The 19,771-nt window shown below is 38.4% G+C and overlaps 1 protein-coding gene across 3 annotated transcripts in view; it reads left to right on the forward strand.

Annotated features, from left to right (window-relative positions):
- The window catches only part of GADL1 (glutamate decarboxylase like 1), a 502,071-nt gene that overhangs the window by 377,965 nt on the left and 104,335 nt on the right, over positions 1-19,771 (forward strand). For all 3 annotated transcript variants that reach the window (XM_060307894.1, XM_030830036.2, XM_060307895.1), the window contains 2 exons: positions 4,506-4,570; positions 4,844-4,925. In XM_060307894.1, the coding sequence (XP_060163877.1) occupies positions 4,506-4,570; positions 4,844-4,925 (147 nt within the window). The remainder of the gene's footprint in view (positions 1-4,505; positions 4,571-4,843; positions 4,926-19,771) is intronic.

Raw genomic sequence — 19,771 nt, forward strand, 5'->3', positions numbered from 1 at the left:
TCAGGTAGATTATTTGTGACTTCTTTAAGTGGGATTATAGTATCTGTATCTGTTCACATTTCAACTTATATCTTATTGATTTTTATAGACTTAGAAGCATAATAATACAGTATGTCCTGAAAGATAATATGAAGTGAGTACTTTTGTGACTGTGGAAATAGGGGCAAAATCAAATATATGAGCAGTTATACTTAAAAATTCTACTCTCATAAAAGAAACATCAAATATAGATTATATGGTTTATGTAAAACAGAGTAACTACAGCAGTTTCCAAATTGGGAATGATATTAAGAGATTTATGGGGCTTAGAAAGAATTGTGATTTGTAAGATGTGAATGAAAACCTCTCTAGATTTTCTAAAAATCAAAGGTTGAATTTTTGAAGAAAACACTTTTATAAGGGAATATTTAAGCCACGCAAACTGTTCTATTTGCATATAATAAGCTTCAAGTTGAATGTCTGTAGTATTAGATTAAATTTGACAACTGTTTATATGACTTATTAAAGAAATTAGCTCTAACATTGAGACAGTACTCACTCATCCTCTAATATTGCAGACATCATTCTGTTGATAAAATTTTATGCAGAAGCATATAACTTCTCTTGAAGAAACTTCATATACCAAGGGTAGTTTATTAATTTTACAGGTAAAAATTAGTAAAATTACAGTGATTACTTTGGCCTGTTCGAATTTTTTTGGCTGCATTGGGTCTTCATTGCTGCACACTGGCTTTCTCTAGTTGCAGTGGGCGGGGGCTACTCTTCCTTGTGGTGTGCAGGCTTCTCATTGCAGTGGCTTCTCTTGCCACGGAGCACGGGCCCTAGACGCATGGGCTTCAGTAGTTGTGGCACGCAGGCTCAGTAGTTGTGGTGCATGGGCTTAGTTGCTCCACGGCATGTGGGATCTTCCTGGACCAGGGCTCGAACCCGTCTCCCCTACATTGGCAGGCGGATTCTTAACCACTGTGCCACCAGGGAAGTCCTGAAATTTTCTAAAGGGTATTTTAAAGATCCTTTAAAATATTAAAAACTGGCATTTACTTGATTTCTTTTTAAAAATGTAATTAGAATTGCTTGGTCTTCTGCGTTTTCCATAAAACCAGGTTGCCCGGCATATATACCATATCTTATTATTTCTAAGATACACATATTTTGTTTACATTTTTAATATACCTAATTGGTATGTTGATGTCATTTTTTTTTCTTTCTTAGCAATCCACAAAAAAATGGTACTCTTACCTCCGATAGTGTCTGAAATTTGGTTAATTACAATGTATTTTTGAACAACAGAATAAGAAAAATTTCAGCTGTGTTAGAATATTTTGCCTCCAGGATTATTCTGTATCTGCAAGAGTCAATGTTATCCCAGCCTCTGCCTGAGACCAGGACTTCAGGGCTGGTCCAGCTCTTCTCTGAAGCAGAGGCTGCGGCCACTGCAAAACCTCACCCTCCCAGCAACCCTTCCTACGGTGTCTCACCCACACTCCATCCCAAGTCCCGGGGGAGGTGACAAACACTGTATTTAAAATCATGGGCTTTAGGGGCTGCCATCTCTACATTCCACCCTGCCTCCACTTCCCATTCAAGATTGGCTCTACAATTAAATTATTAACTAATTACTTGAAGAGAAAAACGTAGTAAAATGGTACTCATGGTGTCTGGCTCATAGCTCAATAATGACATCCGTTGGTTCGATGTTGTTGTGAGCTCTGGAGTGAGGGGGTTATGGAGCGAAGCCAATACAAGTAGGGCACTGGCATCAGGCACGTCGTCTTTCCCCTTTCAGCTCTTTTGTGGAATACATTTGTGGATGAGCTGCTTCTAACTCTGCCTACCACCCTGTAAACCAGTAAACTAATGCCTTGAAAGAGTTCATGTGATTTTAAAACTTCAATCCAGCTCACTAAGATTGGCAGAATGTTGTCTACTTTTTGAAGAGGAAGAAGAGGCAGAGGCCAGTGCAGGAGGCACCAGTGAGGGCAGGTGTGTGAGTGGGCAGGTGGAAAGGGTGAGAGTGAATGGGCGTGGCTGAGCTTTACTGATTAATCCTTCCCCTAGTTGCCCCTGGTAGGTTCTTAATGCGGTTGGGGGTTAAAAAGATTGAGAAAAGCAGGCAACTTGGAGTTTAGGGATATAAGAGAAGTAAAAGAACCTAATATGTAAGTCATCTTCATGTTCCTGAGGGTCAAGTTCTCAAACCCCAGGTCTGGGGAGCCTCAGTTAGCAGGTTCAGATCACGTTTTCCCAGAGGCTGAGGGCAGCTGCCTCCATAGCTCAGCTTTGGTCACACATGGTCCATCATGAACTCTGGTGGGACGGAGAGGGCAGCAGCAAGGGGAGTTGACTGACAATCCTGACCATCAGTCCTTTATCTGGGCATCTTTGGAACTCGCCTGCACATCACCTTCGGCCCACAAACCTTTGGGAACCCTATGGGGTCACTGGAGAGTCTAGTCCCTGGAAACAGGGCTGGGACTAAGGTGAGGCAAGTGAGGTTCCTAGGGTTCATTGGACAGGTAGGTGTTATGAGCAAAGGAGAGGAGAGCTGAGAATAAGGAAAGGAAAAGAAATCCCATTGTCAGTAAGTCTGGAGGGGAGGGAGGAAGAATCAATGTGAGAAATAAGAAAGGCAGTTTGGTATTTGAAAATTTAAGGAGGCATTCACGCCCAGGGCCATGCAAGAGTCCAACTCTGCGAGTGAGCTGAAGGGTGCACCCTGGGTGACTCGCTCACTGGCCCCTGGGCACAGCCCTGAATGAGAGAGCTGTTCTTAAGGCCACTCTTTACTGTCCACCATTGGGCTCAGCTTTTTAATACTCTGAGGATCGTGGAGACCTCTCACTTACTTCCTCCTTCACATCCATGGTGCACACAATCTTGCCATTTCTTTCTGCATGATATTGGGCTCTTCCTTACCTTTCCTTTGGAGTTATTATTTCAGTGTTTTATTTACTGTTGTATTTCTAGCACTTATCTCAGTGTCAGTCTATTTAGATATGTAATAAATATTTCTTGAATTAAATTATTATACTCACTATAGTCATATTAGAATGCTCAAGGTCAAAGTTTGGGGCATAAAGTTTTTAGAAAGATCTTTTTTTAAAATTGCAATATAGTTGATTTACAATGTTGTGTTAGTTTCAGGTGTACAGCAAAGTGATTCAGTTATACATACATATTATATATATATATTCTTTTCAGATTCTTTTCCATTATAAGTTATTACAAAATATTGAGTATAGTTTCCTGTGCTATACAGTAGGTCCTTGTCGCTTACTTGTTTTATATATAGTAGTGTGCATCTGCTAATCTCAACATCCTAATTTAGCCTTCCCCTCCTTTCCCCTTTGGTGACCATAAGTTTGTCTTCTATATCTGTGAGTCTATTTCTGTTTTGTTATGTAAGTTCATTTGTATCATTTTTTTTCCAATTCCACATATTAAGTGGTATCATATGATATTTGTCTTTGTCTGACTTACTTCACTTAGTATAATCATCTCTAGGTCCATCCATGTTGCTGCAAATGGCATTATTTCATTCTTTTTTATGGCTGAGTAATATTCCATTGTAGTGTGTTGGCCAAAAAGTTCGAACTTTTTGGCCAACCCAATATATATGAACCACATCTTCTTTATCCATTCATCTGTCGATGGATATTTAGGTTTCTTCCATGTCTTGGCTGTTGTAAATAGCTCTGCAATGAACGTTGGGGTACATGTTAATTGGGGTTGCCTTTTAAAATTCTGCTAGGCAACTCCCCTCCTACCTCAATTCTCCATGCTGAGTTCTACCATCGGGCCAATTGGTCACCTTCCCTAAGATATGATGTTAGTGTAAAAAAAGAATGGACTTTTGTCTCTCAGACCTGATTTTTATTACCTATGAGACCTTGGAAATTTTATAACCTCCAAACCTTAGGTTTTCTATTAAAAAATTGACATGATGATAACTCTGTTCTCAGTACAATGTTGTGCAGTTTAAATAACCATGGAGAGCTTTCAACATCTCCCATGCTGGTCCCCTCATATTCCCTCACAACAAGTCTGCTCGATTTCAAGTACCAAACTGACTTTCTTATTTCTCACATTGATTCTTCCTCCCTTTCCTCCAGACTTATTGACTCTGGGATTTCCTTTCCTGAAGCCATGTCTCATGATCAGCACTTGTACATCGTGTATGGTAGAATGTCAACACTGAAGGGCTATTGTCTATTTTAGATTCTAAGATTTGAGAGGATATGGACTGTGTCTTTTACACTTCTCTTTGTCCACAGGCAACTCAATGAGTACTACACCAATTTCCTTATAGTGTGGGAATTTAACTCCTAAGCGTCAGTGGGGGACCATCTATTGTGATGAGGTTCTGATCGCCTGGGTAGAGCCAGTGATCAAAATTTCCTAGAGTCCACGTTGGTTAACATCGACTTAAAGCATCAAATAACAACTGGCTGGTAAACAAGTACCATTGAAATAACATCATTTTGGTTATATAAATATCTCAACAGGCTTCCTGGGGTGGCTCAGCCTTGATGTCAAGGAAGCACCGCAAGCTTCTGCACGGCATCCACAGGTAAATGTAGTTTCCCCAGTCACAGTGCCTTTTATTTAGGCTAGGGACTCTCTTTGGCCTTTGCCCAATTAAGTGACATTTTGAAAACAGGCAAAAAACTAAGGAATTGTTTTGGTTTAAAAAAATCCCAAACTCCTTAAACCACTCACACAAGGAATCCTTTGGAGCACTAACTTGGACGTGAATACTGAATGTACCAGCATTCTTCCCACCAGTAGAAACTAATTGAGTCTCCCCTCCCTACCCTGTTTTTTTCTTTGTTTAACATAACAGGGCTGATTCTGTGGCGTGGAATCCACACAAGATGCTGATGGCTGGGATTCAGTGCTGTGCTTTCCTTGTAAAAGACAAATCTGTGAGTTTTCCTCTTATGGCCTTCATCAGGCATGGAGGGGGGCAGATTACCATATTTTCAGAGGACCCATTTTTGGTTGTATTTTATACCTTGGGCCAGAGGTAGATGACGGTCTTTGGTAAATGTTGATGGAATCGAAAGGAAAGTTGAATAGACCCAGGTAAAAGAAACAAGTGCTTCTGCTCAGGTAATGTTGTGTATTTGATTTAGGTATTATATAATCTTACTACTTACAGCAAAATGGTCTCTCTCGCCCTCATTTGCATTATATTTTTAAACTCAGTTTTAAACATTGCCAAGATATTTTTTCCCCTTGATTAAGTCCGGGATTTAAGTTATCTTGAAACTTCTCCTCCCTGAGAAAGGAGAGCAGATGTGTGTCATACATTAAATTGAATGCTTAATATGCTTAGCTGGGGCTTAACAGCCCCTTTATATGGGAAGATGTTGGTTCAGGGCTGATCATCAAACCCTGATTTATTAGGGGATTGCCTCTCTCAAGTGGTTGGTACTTAGCTTCTGTTGGAACACTGGGGAGAGCTGGAAACTAGTCTGGATTGCTGTGAGGCAAGCAGGCTGCAGTTCCTCTTGGTTAGAGGTAGAAACCCTATGCTTTCTCTGGGTTAAATAAGGATCCTTGTGGGACGTGGCCCAGGCTGGGAAGTGCCACTTCATTCTTAGAAATGCCTCCTCAAGATCTGTGTGCAGCATGTGGGTGATCTTTCTCAGCCATCTGTTTACATTTTTTTCTTAGGGGACTCCCTTTGCCAATGCTAAAGTCATTTTCTCTTTTTAAGGAATTTTATTTCAAATGACAACCATATTTAAAACCTGAAATCTAGTCTCGTATGTGTGGATGGTTACAACTTTCTTTAAAAAAATTTTGTGATATTTACATGTTGATGCCTTTTGTGTTTTGAGATGACCAAACAGGATGTCCGTCAGAAACTATGAACAGATTCTGCATCTGTAGATAGAGAGACTCTTGGAAATAGGAATCTATTCCTTCATGTTTTATTAGGTAGGCTACTATGGACTGCATTCAATGCCATTTAACTTCTATTCATCTAAGTTTTTCAATAGTAGAGTGACAGCATGTTATGACTGAAAGGTGGTTAAAGATTACTATATCATTTATGAATCAAAGAACATATTCAACTTGCCCACAGTTACATATATAGGACATGAAAGAGTTAGGAGTAAACCCAGCTTTTCCTGTGGTCTAGATATAAGAACAAAAACATGCCAAGCATCCTTTATGTGCCAGACATTTTACATCTGCTTTCTCCCTAATCGGATAATCTGAATGACATCTTTATCTGTTAGTGTGATGCTCTCAGGAGTGGAAAATTTAGACCCCAAATTTTATGACTATTCTTTTAAATAACTTTCTAGCTTTTATAAATTTTTCTTGTTGAATGATATTTGGAGTGATTTAGCTAAGAATTGATTTACATTCATGTCCTTGAGGCAATTTAAAATTTTCTGGATCATCTAACGCTATATAACAGTGGTTAAAATAATTTTTTTGAAGAATTCTTTCCTGGATCTCAATGCAAACTATAGCACCCATGTCTACTCACATGGCAGGAATTAACAGATTAGGAAAATTGCATTCATGGTGCAAAGAATGGAGCACTTTCAAAAGTTGCCTTTTTTTTTTTTTTTGGTTACGTGGGCCTCTCACTGTTGTGGGCCTTTTTTTTATGAAAGACTGTTTTCAAATTACCTGGAATGCAGAATTGAACCGTGAGGTATGAGATATGATCATCGGCTTAAGTTCTGTGTAGGCAGTTTTCTGTCCCTTTTGTACCTATTTTCTGCCTCTGTTGTTTTCTTTCGTACTTTTATTCATTCTACCACTGCCAACTGACTCCTACATAGGCTGGGCGCCGTACTGATGCTGGGCTTAGAAACAGACACGTTCCCCGTAGTCAAAGAGCTTATAATCTCACGGAGGAGACAGTGAACAAAGTGTGCATATTGAATTGTTTGATTACTATTTTGGTAAGTGCTCTGAAGACCGTGTTGAACACTGTTGATTATATATTCACCAGCCGTCCCGACTTACTTCCTTCTCTTTCCTGATGCTCATCTAACGAGCCCCCCCCTTGCAGCTAAGAGTCACTATATGACACAAATATGGCCACTATGATGAGGGAGAAATGTGAAACAAAGGTTTTAGTTTCTGGTAGAGGTGCTATACCCAAGAGGAGAGCTTTCTGCTCCCTTTTCTACCATGAATGCAGAACCATTGTTGTGTCAGACCATGATATAGGGAGCTCTGACAGCCACTTTGTAGCCATAAGGCAATGACCCTAAATTAAAAAGTGAACATTCACAGAATGGCAGAGCATAGTCTTGGATAAGAGTTTTGAAATATTGCACTTAGTATGGAAGTGCCCACTTCCAGATTTTTGTGATATGTATGATAAGTGTCTTTATTGCTAAAACTACTTCTACTGGGTAATCTGTTACTTGAAGCCAAATGCACTCTTATCTGAGACAGAGAACAGTGTGTTACTCAGACTACAAAGCAGGGACACCTGAGAAGTTCCAGATGGAAGGGGCAGCATGTGCAAAGTCTTTAAGAAAGGAGGGTCCTTTTTTAAATTTTAGGAACTGAAAGAGGTTCATAGTTGCTGAAGTACAGAGAGTAATGCTAAGACCAGTATGAGATGAGACTAAAAGATTAAGCAGTGGATGGATCATGCAGGGTCTTAGAAACCATTTTAATGATTCGATGTTCAGAACAATGGAAGAATTTTAAAAGCAAGGAATAATCAGAAAAGATTTTCATTTAAGACAATGAATTGAAAGGGGGAAAAAATGGGTACAGGATGAGAAAAGACTTGCAGTATCCAAACAAGATAATGGTAGGGTATGGAAAAAGTGTGATAAAATTCAAGATATATTTTAGCTATCAACTAGACCAGGCTGAATTCCCAGTTATACATGGGACATGAGGAGGAAGCAGGTATCATGGTTGACTCCCTGAGTAGTGATACAGCAACTGAGTGAATGGTCCTGTGTAGGGAGATGGAGATTGCTGAAGGAAGAGAAGATTCCACAGGGAAATATCTTGATTTAGCATGGGCTATGTTAAATTTGAGACTCCTGTGCAGTATGCAAGTGAAGGTGTCATGTAGGCAGTTGACATATGGATCCAAAGCTAGGAAAAGGGTTCTGGGCTGGAAAAATATATTAGGGGATTGTTGAATGCAGATGATGCTTGAGGTCATAAAGTGGAATGGCTTGCCTTGGGAGGAACTTTGTAGTGAGAAGAGGTTGGAGATCTTAGGCCTGAAAAACTTCAGAGTCTGAGTTTAGAAGAGGAGGAACCAGCAGTGAGAAAGCTGAGTTGGAATGGCCAGGGAGACAGTAGAAGGACCAGGACAGGGTGATGCTAATGAAATAGATAGAAACATATTAGGAGGAGTGTGACTCTGTCTTAGTATCAAAGCTTGAGTATCACTTCCTTAAGGAGGAGTTTCCTGACTCACCCAAGTAACTGTCATCTCTCCATGATTCCTTCTCAGAGCCCATTCCCTTCCTCTAAAGTGCTCATCACAATTTTTAATTATGATTTCTCATGTATTAATGTTCCCTCCCTTAGAATGTAAGCTGTATATAGATAGGGACCATGTCATTATATTCACCACTGTATCCCGCGTGCCTAGCAAGTACTCACTGAACGAGGAAAAAATAGAAATCCACTGAAAAAATGAATGATTCAGTAAATTTAAAATCCTCAGAAATATCTGATTTCATATCAGCAGTAACTAGGAGTTTCCACTTTCTCCCCTACCCCAAATTATTCCTTCTGAGAGCTCTGAGGTAACAATGATTAAAATGCTAGTTGATGAGCTTTATTGCCTTAGTCCTAACACAAGGCTTGAGTGTGCCTCCAGCAAGCAATTGATGAATAGTGATTTTAATCTGGACTTACTTCTCCAGTTAATGGAAGGGGGTAACTCTAGTTAAAAGAAAGCAAATTACTTAGTGAACATACTTCTGTTAAGGGAAAAACCAGTTCCCTAATTGTACCTTCAAAGCCCCAGCCTTCACAATGCTGACTAACTAGCTGGTGGTGTTTGTTCACATTTTCAATTTCCTGTATCCATAAAGAAGACTGCTTCCAAAACAAAGAGCTGTTGCTCTCCAAGTCATACTGTCACTGACACTCTGCATGATAGGGATAAAAAGAAAATCAGGGATTTAAAAAAATCTGTGATTATAAATAGGTTGACTTCAGATGTAAATGCTGGGACTACATGGTTGCTTTGGATCAAAGACAATTTTGATGCTTTGATCTAAAATAAAAGGCAATACGTCTAAGAATCAGATGCATAGATGGAGAAAAATCTCAGTATTGGCTTTTTGACTTTTAGTGTTTATTGGAAGAACTATTTAGTTAAAAAAAAATCTAACAGATATATGAGAACATGAAAAATGCTAATCAGATGACTTTTTGAGAATAAATAATTCCTCTCTATTTCTACTTATCATCATCATCCAATATTAACTCACAAGGATTTCCTGTTTAACCTAGCAGCTATAGATAATTAAAGGGACATTTTTTTCTTAGAAAAACTATGTAGATACTAAAGATTTTTTTTATTATGTCCATTTTTATATGTTTATTTCAGAAGTAATTCACCTACATCATAGACCAGAATCAGAAAATTCAGATAAGGAGAAGGATGAAGAAAAAAGTTGCCCTTTACAAATATCTGAAGATGCATATTTTCTTAGGCATATTTATATATTTAAATTTACACATATGTATTTATCTAACATAAAAACATATTTTGATTTTAGCATGCTTTTTCTGTTTCACAAAATTGTGAACATTGCTCCACGTCAATATGCATTGTATACATTTTCCATAGCCGCATGGTGTTCTATCATTTTGATATTTGATAATTAACTAGACTACCTCCTTACCACTGACCAACTAGATTGTTTTGATTTGGGGCTAATAGGGGCTTCCCTGGTGGCGCAGTGGTTGAGAGTCCGCCTGCCAATGCAGGGGACACGGGTTCGTGCCCCGGTCTGGGAAGATCCCACATGCCGCGGAGCGGCTGGGCCCGTGAGCCGTGGCCGCTGAGCCTGTGCGTCCAGAGCCTGTGCTCCACAACGGGAGAGGCCACAGCGGTGAGAAGCCCGCGTACCGCAAAAAACAAAAACAAAGTACACAAATGATTTGGGGCTAATATAGATGTGGCTGCCACCTTTGAGGCTAAATCTTTGGGCGTATCCTTTATTTTTCCCTTAGAATAAATTCTTAGAAGTCGAAGAGCCATGATCACCTTTCATGATGCTCTTTTATACTTGTTTCCTAATTTCCCTTCTAAAAAATTGCTTGCCTTCTCACTAGCAGAGTGTGTATGTGTGTGTGTGTGTGTGTGTGTGTGTGTGTTAGCTTTTGACATAGCAAGGGTTTTTAGCTTTGTTGATTTGACAGGCAAGGCATTTATGCACCCATACTTACAGACATGTAACCATTTTCCTTCTCATTTTATCCAGTGATGTACTGTATCTCCTCCTACTCAGGGATCTTCTTTAGCTGGAGGTATTGACATGCAATTCTGGGCTACCTAGGTTTCAAATGTGAGGCTTTGGAGATAGACTTGGAATTCTTTCCCTTTCATCTTCAGTCTAGAGGAGGCTCAGGATGGTCCCAGTTTTTCTTCTTTTTTTTTTGCGGTACGCGGGCCCCTCACTGTCGTGGCCTCTCCCGTTGCAGAGCACAGGCTCCGGACGCGCAGGCTCAGCGGCCATGGCTCACGGGCCCAGCCGCTCTGCGGCATGTGGGATCTTCCCGGACTGGGGCACGAACCCGTGTCCCCTGCATCATCAGGCGGACTCTCAACCACTGCGCCACCAGGGAAGCCCCCAGTTTTTCTTTTGAAGAAGTAGCAGGGAGAAGAGGAGCAGGGAGTTCATTCAGTATACACTCATTGAAGGTATACTGTGGGCCTGGCACTGCTATGCATGGAGAAAAAATAGAAAAGGAGACTCATACCATCTCCCAGTGTGGTTCCCCAAGAGAAGGCGGGAATTTTTCACTGGGATACCACACCTGAGAAATGTGTTCTCTCTCAGACCCACTTAAATTTCTATCCTGAATGATCATTGACATTGCGAAGGAAAACTATTATATGCCATTAAAAAAATGTGCAAGAAAATAAAAAAGGGAGAGAACATGGCTTATCAGAGAAACTAGGACAAACTATGTCTGCTTTGGTGAGGATTTCTTTTTCAGCTCTCATTTTTCTTCATGGAGTTCCTATGGAAGTGCTGTTAGATGGTTTGAAAATACTGAACAATCTGATCATCAAAAACTTATTTTCTCTCATTCCAGAGAACACTCACACTTCCCCTACACACGTACATTATACATTTCTTTGGAATGACAGCCTCCTAGCTAATGGAACAGAAAAGGGGGAAGGTCAGTGTTTAAAACTGATTAGAAAAAAAGAAGCATTTGACTTGAAGGAGAGACATCAGTCTCCTGGGCTTGAGGCTGCCAAAATTATTCTCCAGATCTTGGAGACTCTTGCCTGAGCTCAGAAAATTCTTCAGCTTTTCAGCAAGGTTGAGAATTTCATGACACTGGCAGAGCTCAACAAATTCGTGGTTGGTAAATAGCCCATTTTCTTTTTAATTGCTGTTTTTTTAAAATTATAATGAAAAAAATTAATTTTTTCATGAGGCTTTTGGAAATTTGTGCATATATAAAATGCATCACATTTTAAAAACTTCACGTGGTATAGTGTCTGCTTTCCTTCCCCATGAGGTAAAGAGTGATAATAATTAATGTTAGAATTGCTTGTGTTCAAAACCCATCATATCTTTCTCCACTGAACAAACCAATAAATTGGGTTTTAGTATTTACTGGGTTCATATTGCAACTGTCATTAATTTTAACAAGGGGATTTGTACTTTGTTTTAGAACCATGCATCATATAGCCTAGTAACTTTGTTTTAGAACCATGCATCATATAGCCTAGTAACTTTGTTTTAGAACCATGCATCATATAGCCTAGTATATTAATTCCTTGGTGAACTGCAGCTCTGAGGGATGTGTTATTGCATGATCATGATTGTACTATGTGATTCCAGTCAATAGTTGCCATCGTGTCATAAATGGGCACAAGTCCCAGCAGAGAACCTATCCCTTGGTTCTTGGAATCATCTATATGGTAGACTGTGAGTTACTGGAGAGCAGAAGGGGTCTATTCATTGCTGTACTCCCACTAACTTAGTACAAAGCCTGACACTCGATTCATGCTCAATAAAAAGGTTTCCTGGAGTGAACTTACTTTGTATCTTTTCCCAATACTATCAAATGGTAATATTTTAAATTTGTTACCTGCAGTAGATCCTTTATCATCACAACCTGATCTCTTTCAAGTCTCAGAGCGTCCCTTCTTGCTAGTTCATAGAGGTTTTTTTTTTTTGAGGGGGTGTAGAAATTGCTTGTCTTATCCATATGGTTTGAGATGTCCATTATCTCCTTACATCCCATGTCATGTTGGTGATTAGAAAAAGTCTACCCTAAACTGTGCCAACGTTTGGCCTTTTATCTACATGCCTCAGAGACCAATAATAAATCAGTGACTCATGCTTTCCTTTTTGCAGAAACCATATTGTCTTTCCCCTAGAAAGTTATTTTTGTTTCAGTGTCTAATGATGCTGTGCTTTATTGGATACTGGACAAGCGGAAGAGAAGCTTGCTTTTCCAGGGCTCCCGGGTCCTCTCTTGACCCCTTCTAATGAACAGAATGACATTCACAATCTGCCAGGGTAACGGTGGTGGCTGTTTGTAATGCTAGATCAAGCATCTTGGCCAACAGTTTTCCAATTTCATCCCTGAGTTCCCTCAAACCTTTGGGTGGCTTCCACCTCGTCCTACTGATTGAGCTACATTTATTTCATCAGTTTGACTTGAATGAGTTGGGGTGCTGCCCGTGGTTGCATTTAATATCATCTGCCTGGTCTATTTCTGGAGAACCCGAAGAATATGGGAATTTCTCTGATATCCTTCCAGGTGAAGAATTCGTTCTTCATAACAGCCATCCTATGTCTATGGGACTGCAACATTTGCTTCTCTGCCATTCATCACAGAAAACTTCAGATTTGCTAAGAAATGACCAAGAGGGAAGAAATAGGAAATTCTACCTTTGTGTCCTTTTGTCATCTCTGATTCCACAAAAACTAGCAGTTGAAAAATATCCCAGAGAGAAGATCCTACTTACAGATGGAATTTTCTCTATCTTACCTTATAACAAAACTGATTAGGGTCCCATAATATAGGAAGATTACATAAGTTAAAGTCTAAAAAAAAACAAGAAACATGAGGATTAGGGCATAAAAGAAAACCTGGAAAGAAGCTAATGGAAAAATGCATGCCATAAGTAGCAAGCTACACCTGCCTCAGTGGGTAGGCTAAAATTCGATTTTAGCATTTTTTAAATATTCTAAGCATCTGCCTTTTGCCTTTATTTTATTTTTTACTATTAACTCACTACAGCAAGGCTTTCTCTTCTATTTCTACTCTCTGGTGTGATGCTTGAGGCCCTTTTGACTTCTTGGCATAAATCGTTCCATTTGTTTTCCTTTGCACATTTCTAGCTGTCATATTTGTTGTTTTCCAAGGAAGATATCTAAAAACATATCTGACACTCCTAATTAGGCTTTCTAGCTTTGCTGTTTCAAGGCCAAATAATTTCAGGGAGTCCATTTTTTTGTGGGTTTTTCTTCCATGGCAATTCAAAATGCAGATACAAGTGCATGTGAATAAGAGAAGTATTTTAATTTTATAGATGACTCAGAGGTGGTAAATATAGATTCATCTTATATAGATTTTTAGCTGTTGTACTTAGACACTAATTTGTACAGAAATTGTTACTGTCATATAATAAAGGAATTAATTGTGGACTGAGTAGAAAAACAGAAACTGTAAAATAGTTGCCATATTTTATATATTGAAGTTACATACAACTCGTGCATGCAAGCACACGTGCATTTACTCAGCAAACATACTTGCCTTTAGGTCACTATGATGCTGATGGAAAATCATAATTTAGGAAGTTTTGTTAATTGCAAAAGGAATTAGAATCTTCTCTGGTAGTTCATTCTAAGGGCTATTTGGGAGTTTAGATGATATTGATTTTTTTCAATTAATTATTATGAAATATAAGGAAAATATAAAATATGCATGAAATGCATTTATTTAATTTATTTTTATAAAAAGAATAATCAGGTGATTCCCACACATTAAAACAAAGAACAGAAACCCAGAAATCCCCTATGTGCTCCTTCCTGTTACTGACTTTTTAACTTTTCTCTTTAGTTTTGCTTTGTAGTTATGCATTCTCAAATAATTAGTTTACTTTTGCCTTTTTGAAATTTATGTAAATGGAATCACGCAGTATGTATTTTTTGGGTTGGCTTTGTTGCTACTCAAACTTACCTTACGTCTGTAAGATTCATTCACGAGTTGCACAATCACAGGGTTATTCATTTTCTGCTTTATACTATTCCATATGAGCAAATCGCCATTTGATTATCCATTTTGCTGTTGATGAACATTTGAGTTATTCTAATTCAGGGCTTTTACAAAATTTTGCTACGAACATTTTTGTGTACATGTCTTCATTGCTTGCTATGTCCCAGAGGTGCCATCTGGTATAATTTTCCTTTTTCTTGAAGATCATATTTAGGAATTTCTTAATGAATCAAAAGGTGGCATACTCTATTTGACTTTGCTTCTTTGAAAATGTCTTTATTTCATTTTTTCTGGGAATAGAATTATGTCAGGAATTTTCCTTTAGAACTTTAATGACTTTTGTTGTTGTCTTTTGGCATTGTGTATTAGAAAGTTAACTACTTAACTGTCATTCCTTTGGTGGCAAAATAACTTCTTTCTTTGGCTTCCTTTAAGATTTTCTAGCTTTCTTTAATTTTCTGCCATTTATCTATAATGTTATTAATATATATTTTGTTTGGTTTTTCTTGCTTAGACTCCATTGTGCTTCTTGAATCTGAAGATTGACATGTTTCATAAGTTTTAAAAATTCTCCATTTAATTATCGACCTTGTCTCCTTTCTTTTCTAGCACTCCAATTAAATGCATATTAAACCTTCTTACTGTTTCTTCTCTTACTCTAGTTTGTAAGTTTCATAACTTTGTCTTTCCTTGTCTCCTTGCGGATAATTTTTAGGGCCTATTTGGAATTCACTGATTCTCTCTTCAGCTATGTCTAATCCGCTATTAACACTAGCCCTTGGGTTCTTACCTTATTATTGTCTTTCTGGTTTCGTAGCATCAAATTGAATCTTTTTTACATATAGAAGGTCTCTACGTTCTTGTCGACATTTTTAAGATCAGCTTTTATCTCCATGAACATTCTGAACATAGATTCACAGTCTGCCTCTGCTAACTCTAGTTTCTGGATTCCCACAAGTGCTATGCCTATTGTTTCTTAAGTCTGTGAGTCCTGGCTCTCATTGTCTAGAGAGGTACCTTACAATCTTTGAGGGTTTACTGAATATTTTATTTAAAAATTTACCTTCAGGAATAATTTGAAACTAGAAATGAAGCTCTCTTTCTTTACAGAGGATTTTATTTTCATTTTCTGGGCATCTAGGGGGGGATTAACAGTCCAGGACCAACGCTTAAAGATTCTCTGGATCTTCAGAGTATAATCTTGACCTCTCTTTCCAGTGGAGACCTTTGGGTCCTAAACAAGAGAAAAGATTGCTTTAGTGCTCTCATTACATTGACCACCTTTGAATTCTGTTTCCTGAAGCCCATGAAATGCCTGCTAGGAGGAAAAGTGATGGTGATACTCCAGGTCCCCGCACGTGGAGGCCACAGTCCCGCTTCCCTCACATCTCCCCACTCTAGCTATTGTCGCAGCTGCCCTTCTGAGTCTGAACATGCCCCTGGGGTGGAAGCATCTCTGGCTCACCTCTGAGCTCCACTCCTCTCCTGTACTTTCCAGAAGTTTACTTCTGCCTTGTATAGGTCTGCTACACTTTTTATTAGATGCAGTTTTTATGTTTTTTTCCAGCCTTTCTTGTTATTTTCCGTAGGAGCATTTCGAGTTCATCTAGTCTTTTATTACCAGAATTGAGCTATGTCAGGCTTTGGCATTTTAATAATCAGCTGCTGTTCAGTGCTGCCAGTGGGGATGAGCATTTGTTAATTTACTCACCCTTTCATTCCACTTGCAAATGTGTGCAGCCTCTTATGTGTTACTCGAGTAAGACACGCTCTCTATCATAAGTGAACTCAGGGGATAGTAAGAAACAAATTTTAAGCAAATGATTAAAATATAATACCCGTATTTATGTAGTAGGGTAAAAAGCAGGTGTTTTGGAAATGTAGATCGAGTGAAAGAACAACGCTGCTGAAGAAGCTGGTCTAGAAAACTAAATTGAAACAGAGGTGACCTTTAACATATCAGTTATTGGTATTTTCTTTCCATTTTTAAAGCAATATAGGATCAAAATAGCATAGTGTCAGGCATAATGAGGAATATAAAAATTACTCGCACCCACCAGTCAAAGTTAAATCATTTAAAATTTTCTTGATAGATGAATATTAATATGTTACTGTATCTGTGTTGATATAGATTTGTGTATTTTGCTTCTATAACTAGCATCTCCTTTCTTTACCCATTCCTACCCCCCTCATTATCTAAAAAACAGAGGCACTTGGGCTTATAAAATCTTCATTTAAAATTATTCATTTGTTTAACTATGACCACCGCTATCTTACCAGATTTCATATTAGTTCTGAGAGATTTCAAATTATTCTTGCATTTTATAAATATATAATACTATTAGTATATAACTGTAATTTTGTTTGCTGTCTAATATTCTAATATATTTTGTTTGCTTCATATCAGTTGCAATTATAATGCACTGATAAAATTTCCAAAAATATGTTCAGTAATAATAGTAAATAGAAGGCATTTTTATCTTCTTTGTGATTTTATTAAAGTTGCCTTAAGATATACATTCTGTATAAATCCTCCTGAGAAATGATCTAGGAATGAGTATTGAATTTTACCGTATCCCTTTTAAATATCTGATAAGGTAGTTCTATCATTTTACTCCTGAACTAAGTTAGATGTGTGTTCATTGATTTTCTACATTACTGATTAACCTCATTTAGTTGCAGTAAATTGCTTTAATGTATTAATGGATTTGTATACTTAGATTTTGGCCTCTATATACATACAATTAATCTACTCTGTGTGTGTGTATGCATGCGAGTATGTGTGCATGTTGTCTTGGTTGGATTATTTTGACTGTCAGCTTTCAACTGTCTTATTTGTTTTAGAATAATTATGAGAGCATAGAGATCATCAGCTTTTAGAAATGGTGAGAAAAGTCAATCATAAAACTCTTGTTCAGAGCTTCCCTGGTGGCGCAGTTGTTGAGAGTCCACCTGCCGATGCAGGGGACACGGGTTCGTGCCCCGCTCCGGGAAGATCCCACATGCCGCGGAGCGGCTGGGCCCGTGAGCCATGGCCGCTGAGCCTGCGCGTCCGGAGCCTGTGCTCCGCAACGGGAGAGGCCGCAACAGTGAGAGGCCTGCGTACCACAAAAAAAAAAAAAAAAACTCTTGTTCAGAAATTTGGAGGGAGATAATTATTTTCCCATTTTTATTCAGCTGTTAAGAATTTCATGCTCTGCTTGATCAATTTCAAGAACATTTTCTCAAATATTTAATACATTTTATTGAGATTTTCAAGTATATTAGTAGAATCTCTATCATTTCATCATTTTCATCTAATTTTTACCTTATATCCTTGCCTGAAGTCTTAATTTTTAAAATATTTTTTCTTAGTTTGCTTACCTTATCTTCTCTCCATAAGAATCACTTCTTGCATTTATTTTTTCAAGTCACATCTTTATTGTTTATTTAATTGTTATTCATTTACTCCTGCTTCTTTATGTTTTTGTTCTGTAAAAATGTTATTTTACATTTGAGGGCAGTTTTGGCTCAGCTCCTTAAATTTTGTTTTGGAGTATTCTCATTTAAATTATTTCCCAATTAATCTATAATCACAGTGTTGATTTACTCTTCGAGCCAATGGTGATTTATAAAAGTAATTTTAACTTTCCAAGTGCTTAAGATGTGTTATGAAATTCTGGTTTGTTTTATTGTAGTCAGATAATCAAAATGAAAGCAGAGATCAAGAGTGATGAATTTTTACCTTTTAAACTCAAAAGTTGAAAGGACATCTTATCATCCAGAATCCACTTTTAGTTTGCATTTTCTTTCCCAAGCAGATAAACAGTCCTCAAGTTTGAGGGGGAGGGGCGGGGAGAAGAGTGTTTGAAGAAGAACCAAGTATTAAACATGAATAAGCAAACCCAGGGGGTTCAAGAAAAAACAGAACTTCCCTGTAAATAGAATATGTGGGTTCTTTCCTTTCTTGGCCCAAGTTCTAGGTGAGGCTCAGAGATTTGGGAAGGCTCCCTTCTCCCCCACCTCTCATGTCAATCTGGAAAGCAGAAATTAAATAGAGATGGGAAGCGGGTATATCCAAGGCATGAGAGTGCCTGAGAATACCCCCAGTTCTCCTGTAGACTTCACAGTGGCTGGTGGGAAGAGCAACCAAAAGTGACTGAAAATGAATGGGGGGCACAAGGGAGACTGGAAATAGGGTCAAGAAGCAAGGAGCATGACTCGTGATCTGACAACCACAGCCCAAGGCAGGTTTTTAGACATAAGCAGGAAAGAGCATCTGGAAAGAGCTAGAGATGGTCAGGTGGTCAGCACAAGGACAGTGGTGACCACACTGCAGAAACAGATGTCCCCTCCTTATCTTCAGTCGGCAGATTTAGCAATTGAAAACATAAGATGCACAGAGAAATTTGAATTTCAGATAAATGACATGTCATATTTTAGTATAAGTATATCCTAAATATTGCATGGCATAATACTTTTACTAAAAATTTTGGGTTTTAGGAATTTATATGAAATTTGTATATAATTCAAGTTTAATAGGTGGTTTTGTATTTTATCTGATAACCCTCCTTAGCGGCATTTGTGAATGTCCCAACGACGTTAAACAAAAAGTAAGAGGAGGAAAACTCTCAGAGGAAAAATCTCGATTGCCCATGTTTTATGTCTGCATGGTCTGAGAAATCACTCAGTTTGAGCTTTGAGTTCTTCTGGAAGTGACCCGATTAAATAGTTTGCATTGGAAATAAACATAGCTCAAAATCAGAAATGATTTCAGTGAAAGAAAAGTGAAGTATCATTTTTGCATATCCAAAGTGATATCATTTTGAAATTCATAACAATTTTATTTGTTTTTAAGTTCATGTGACAGGTAAAAGTTGGCACTTCACAGTATGATGTTTACATCTTTACCCAAAAGACGAACACAAGCTAAATTAGGATCTCGCAGTGTTCATTCCAAATTACTTGTCTTCTCCACCTCTGGTCCAGTAAGCTGGGACCACGGGGATGTGGCAGGGGAACGATGTGATGTGACCATCTCTGTGGGAGAGAAGGGAAGTAAGGAGTCCCTGGGAACCAGGCAGAGAGCCTAAGTTGTGTACTATAAATGTTTTCCATCTCTTGCTGTGACATCTTACTAATGGATTGCTGAGTTTTAAACCTGGTCCAGAAACTGAAATGGAACAAGGTAGATGGATTGCATCTTGCCTGTTTCTAGCTCACAGCAGTTGTCAGAAAGAAGTTTACGGCTTCTGTTTCATAAGGCTACTCTCTCCCCAGTACATTTCATTATGCCCTTGTCACGGAGTAGCACATGTCACTATTATATGTCCTTTGGATCTTATCTTGG

This window comes from Globicephala melas, chromosome 11, assembly GCF_963455315.2.
Source record: "Globicephala melas chromosome 11, mGloMel1.2, whole genome shotgun sequence".
In the NCBI taxonomy this organism is placed as follows: Eukaryota; Metazoa; Chordata; class Mammalia; order Artiodactyla; family Delphinidae; genus Globicephala; species Globicephala melas.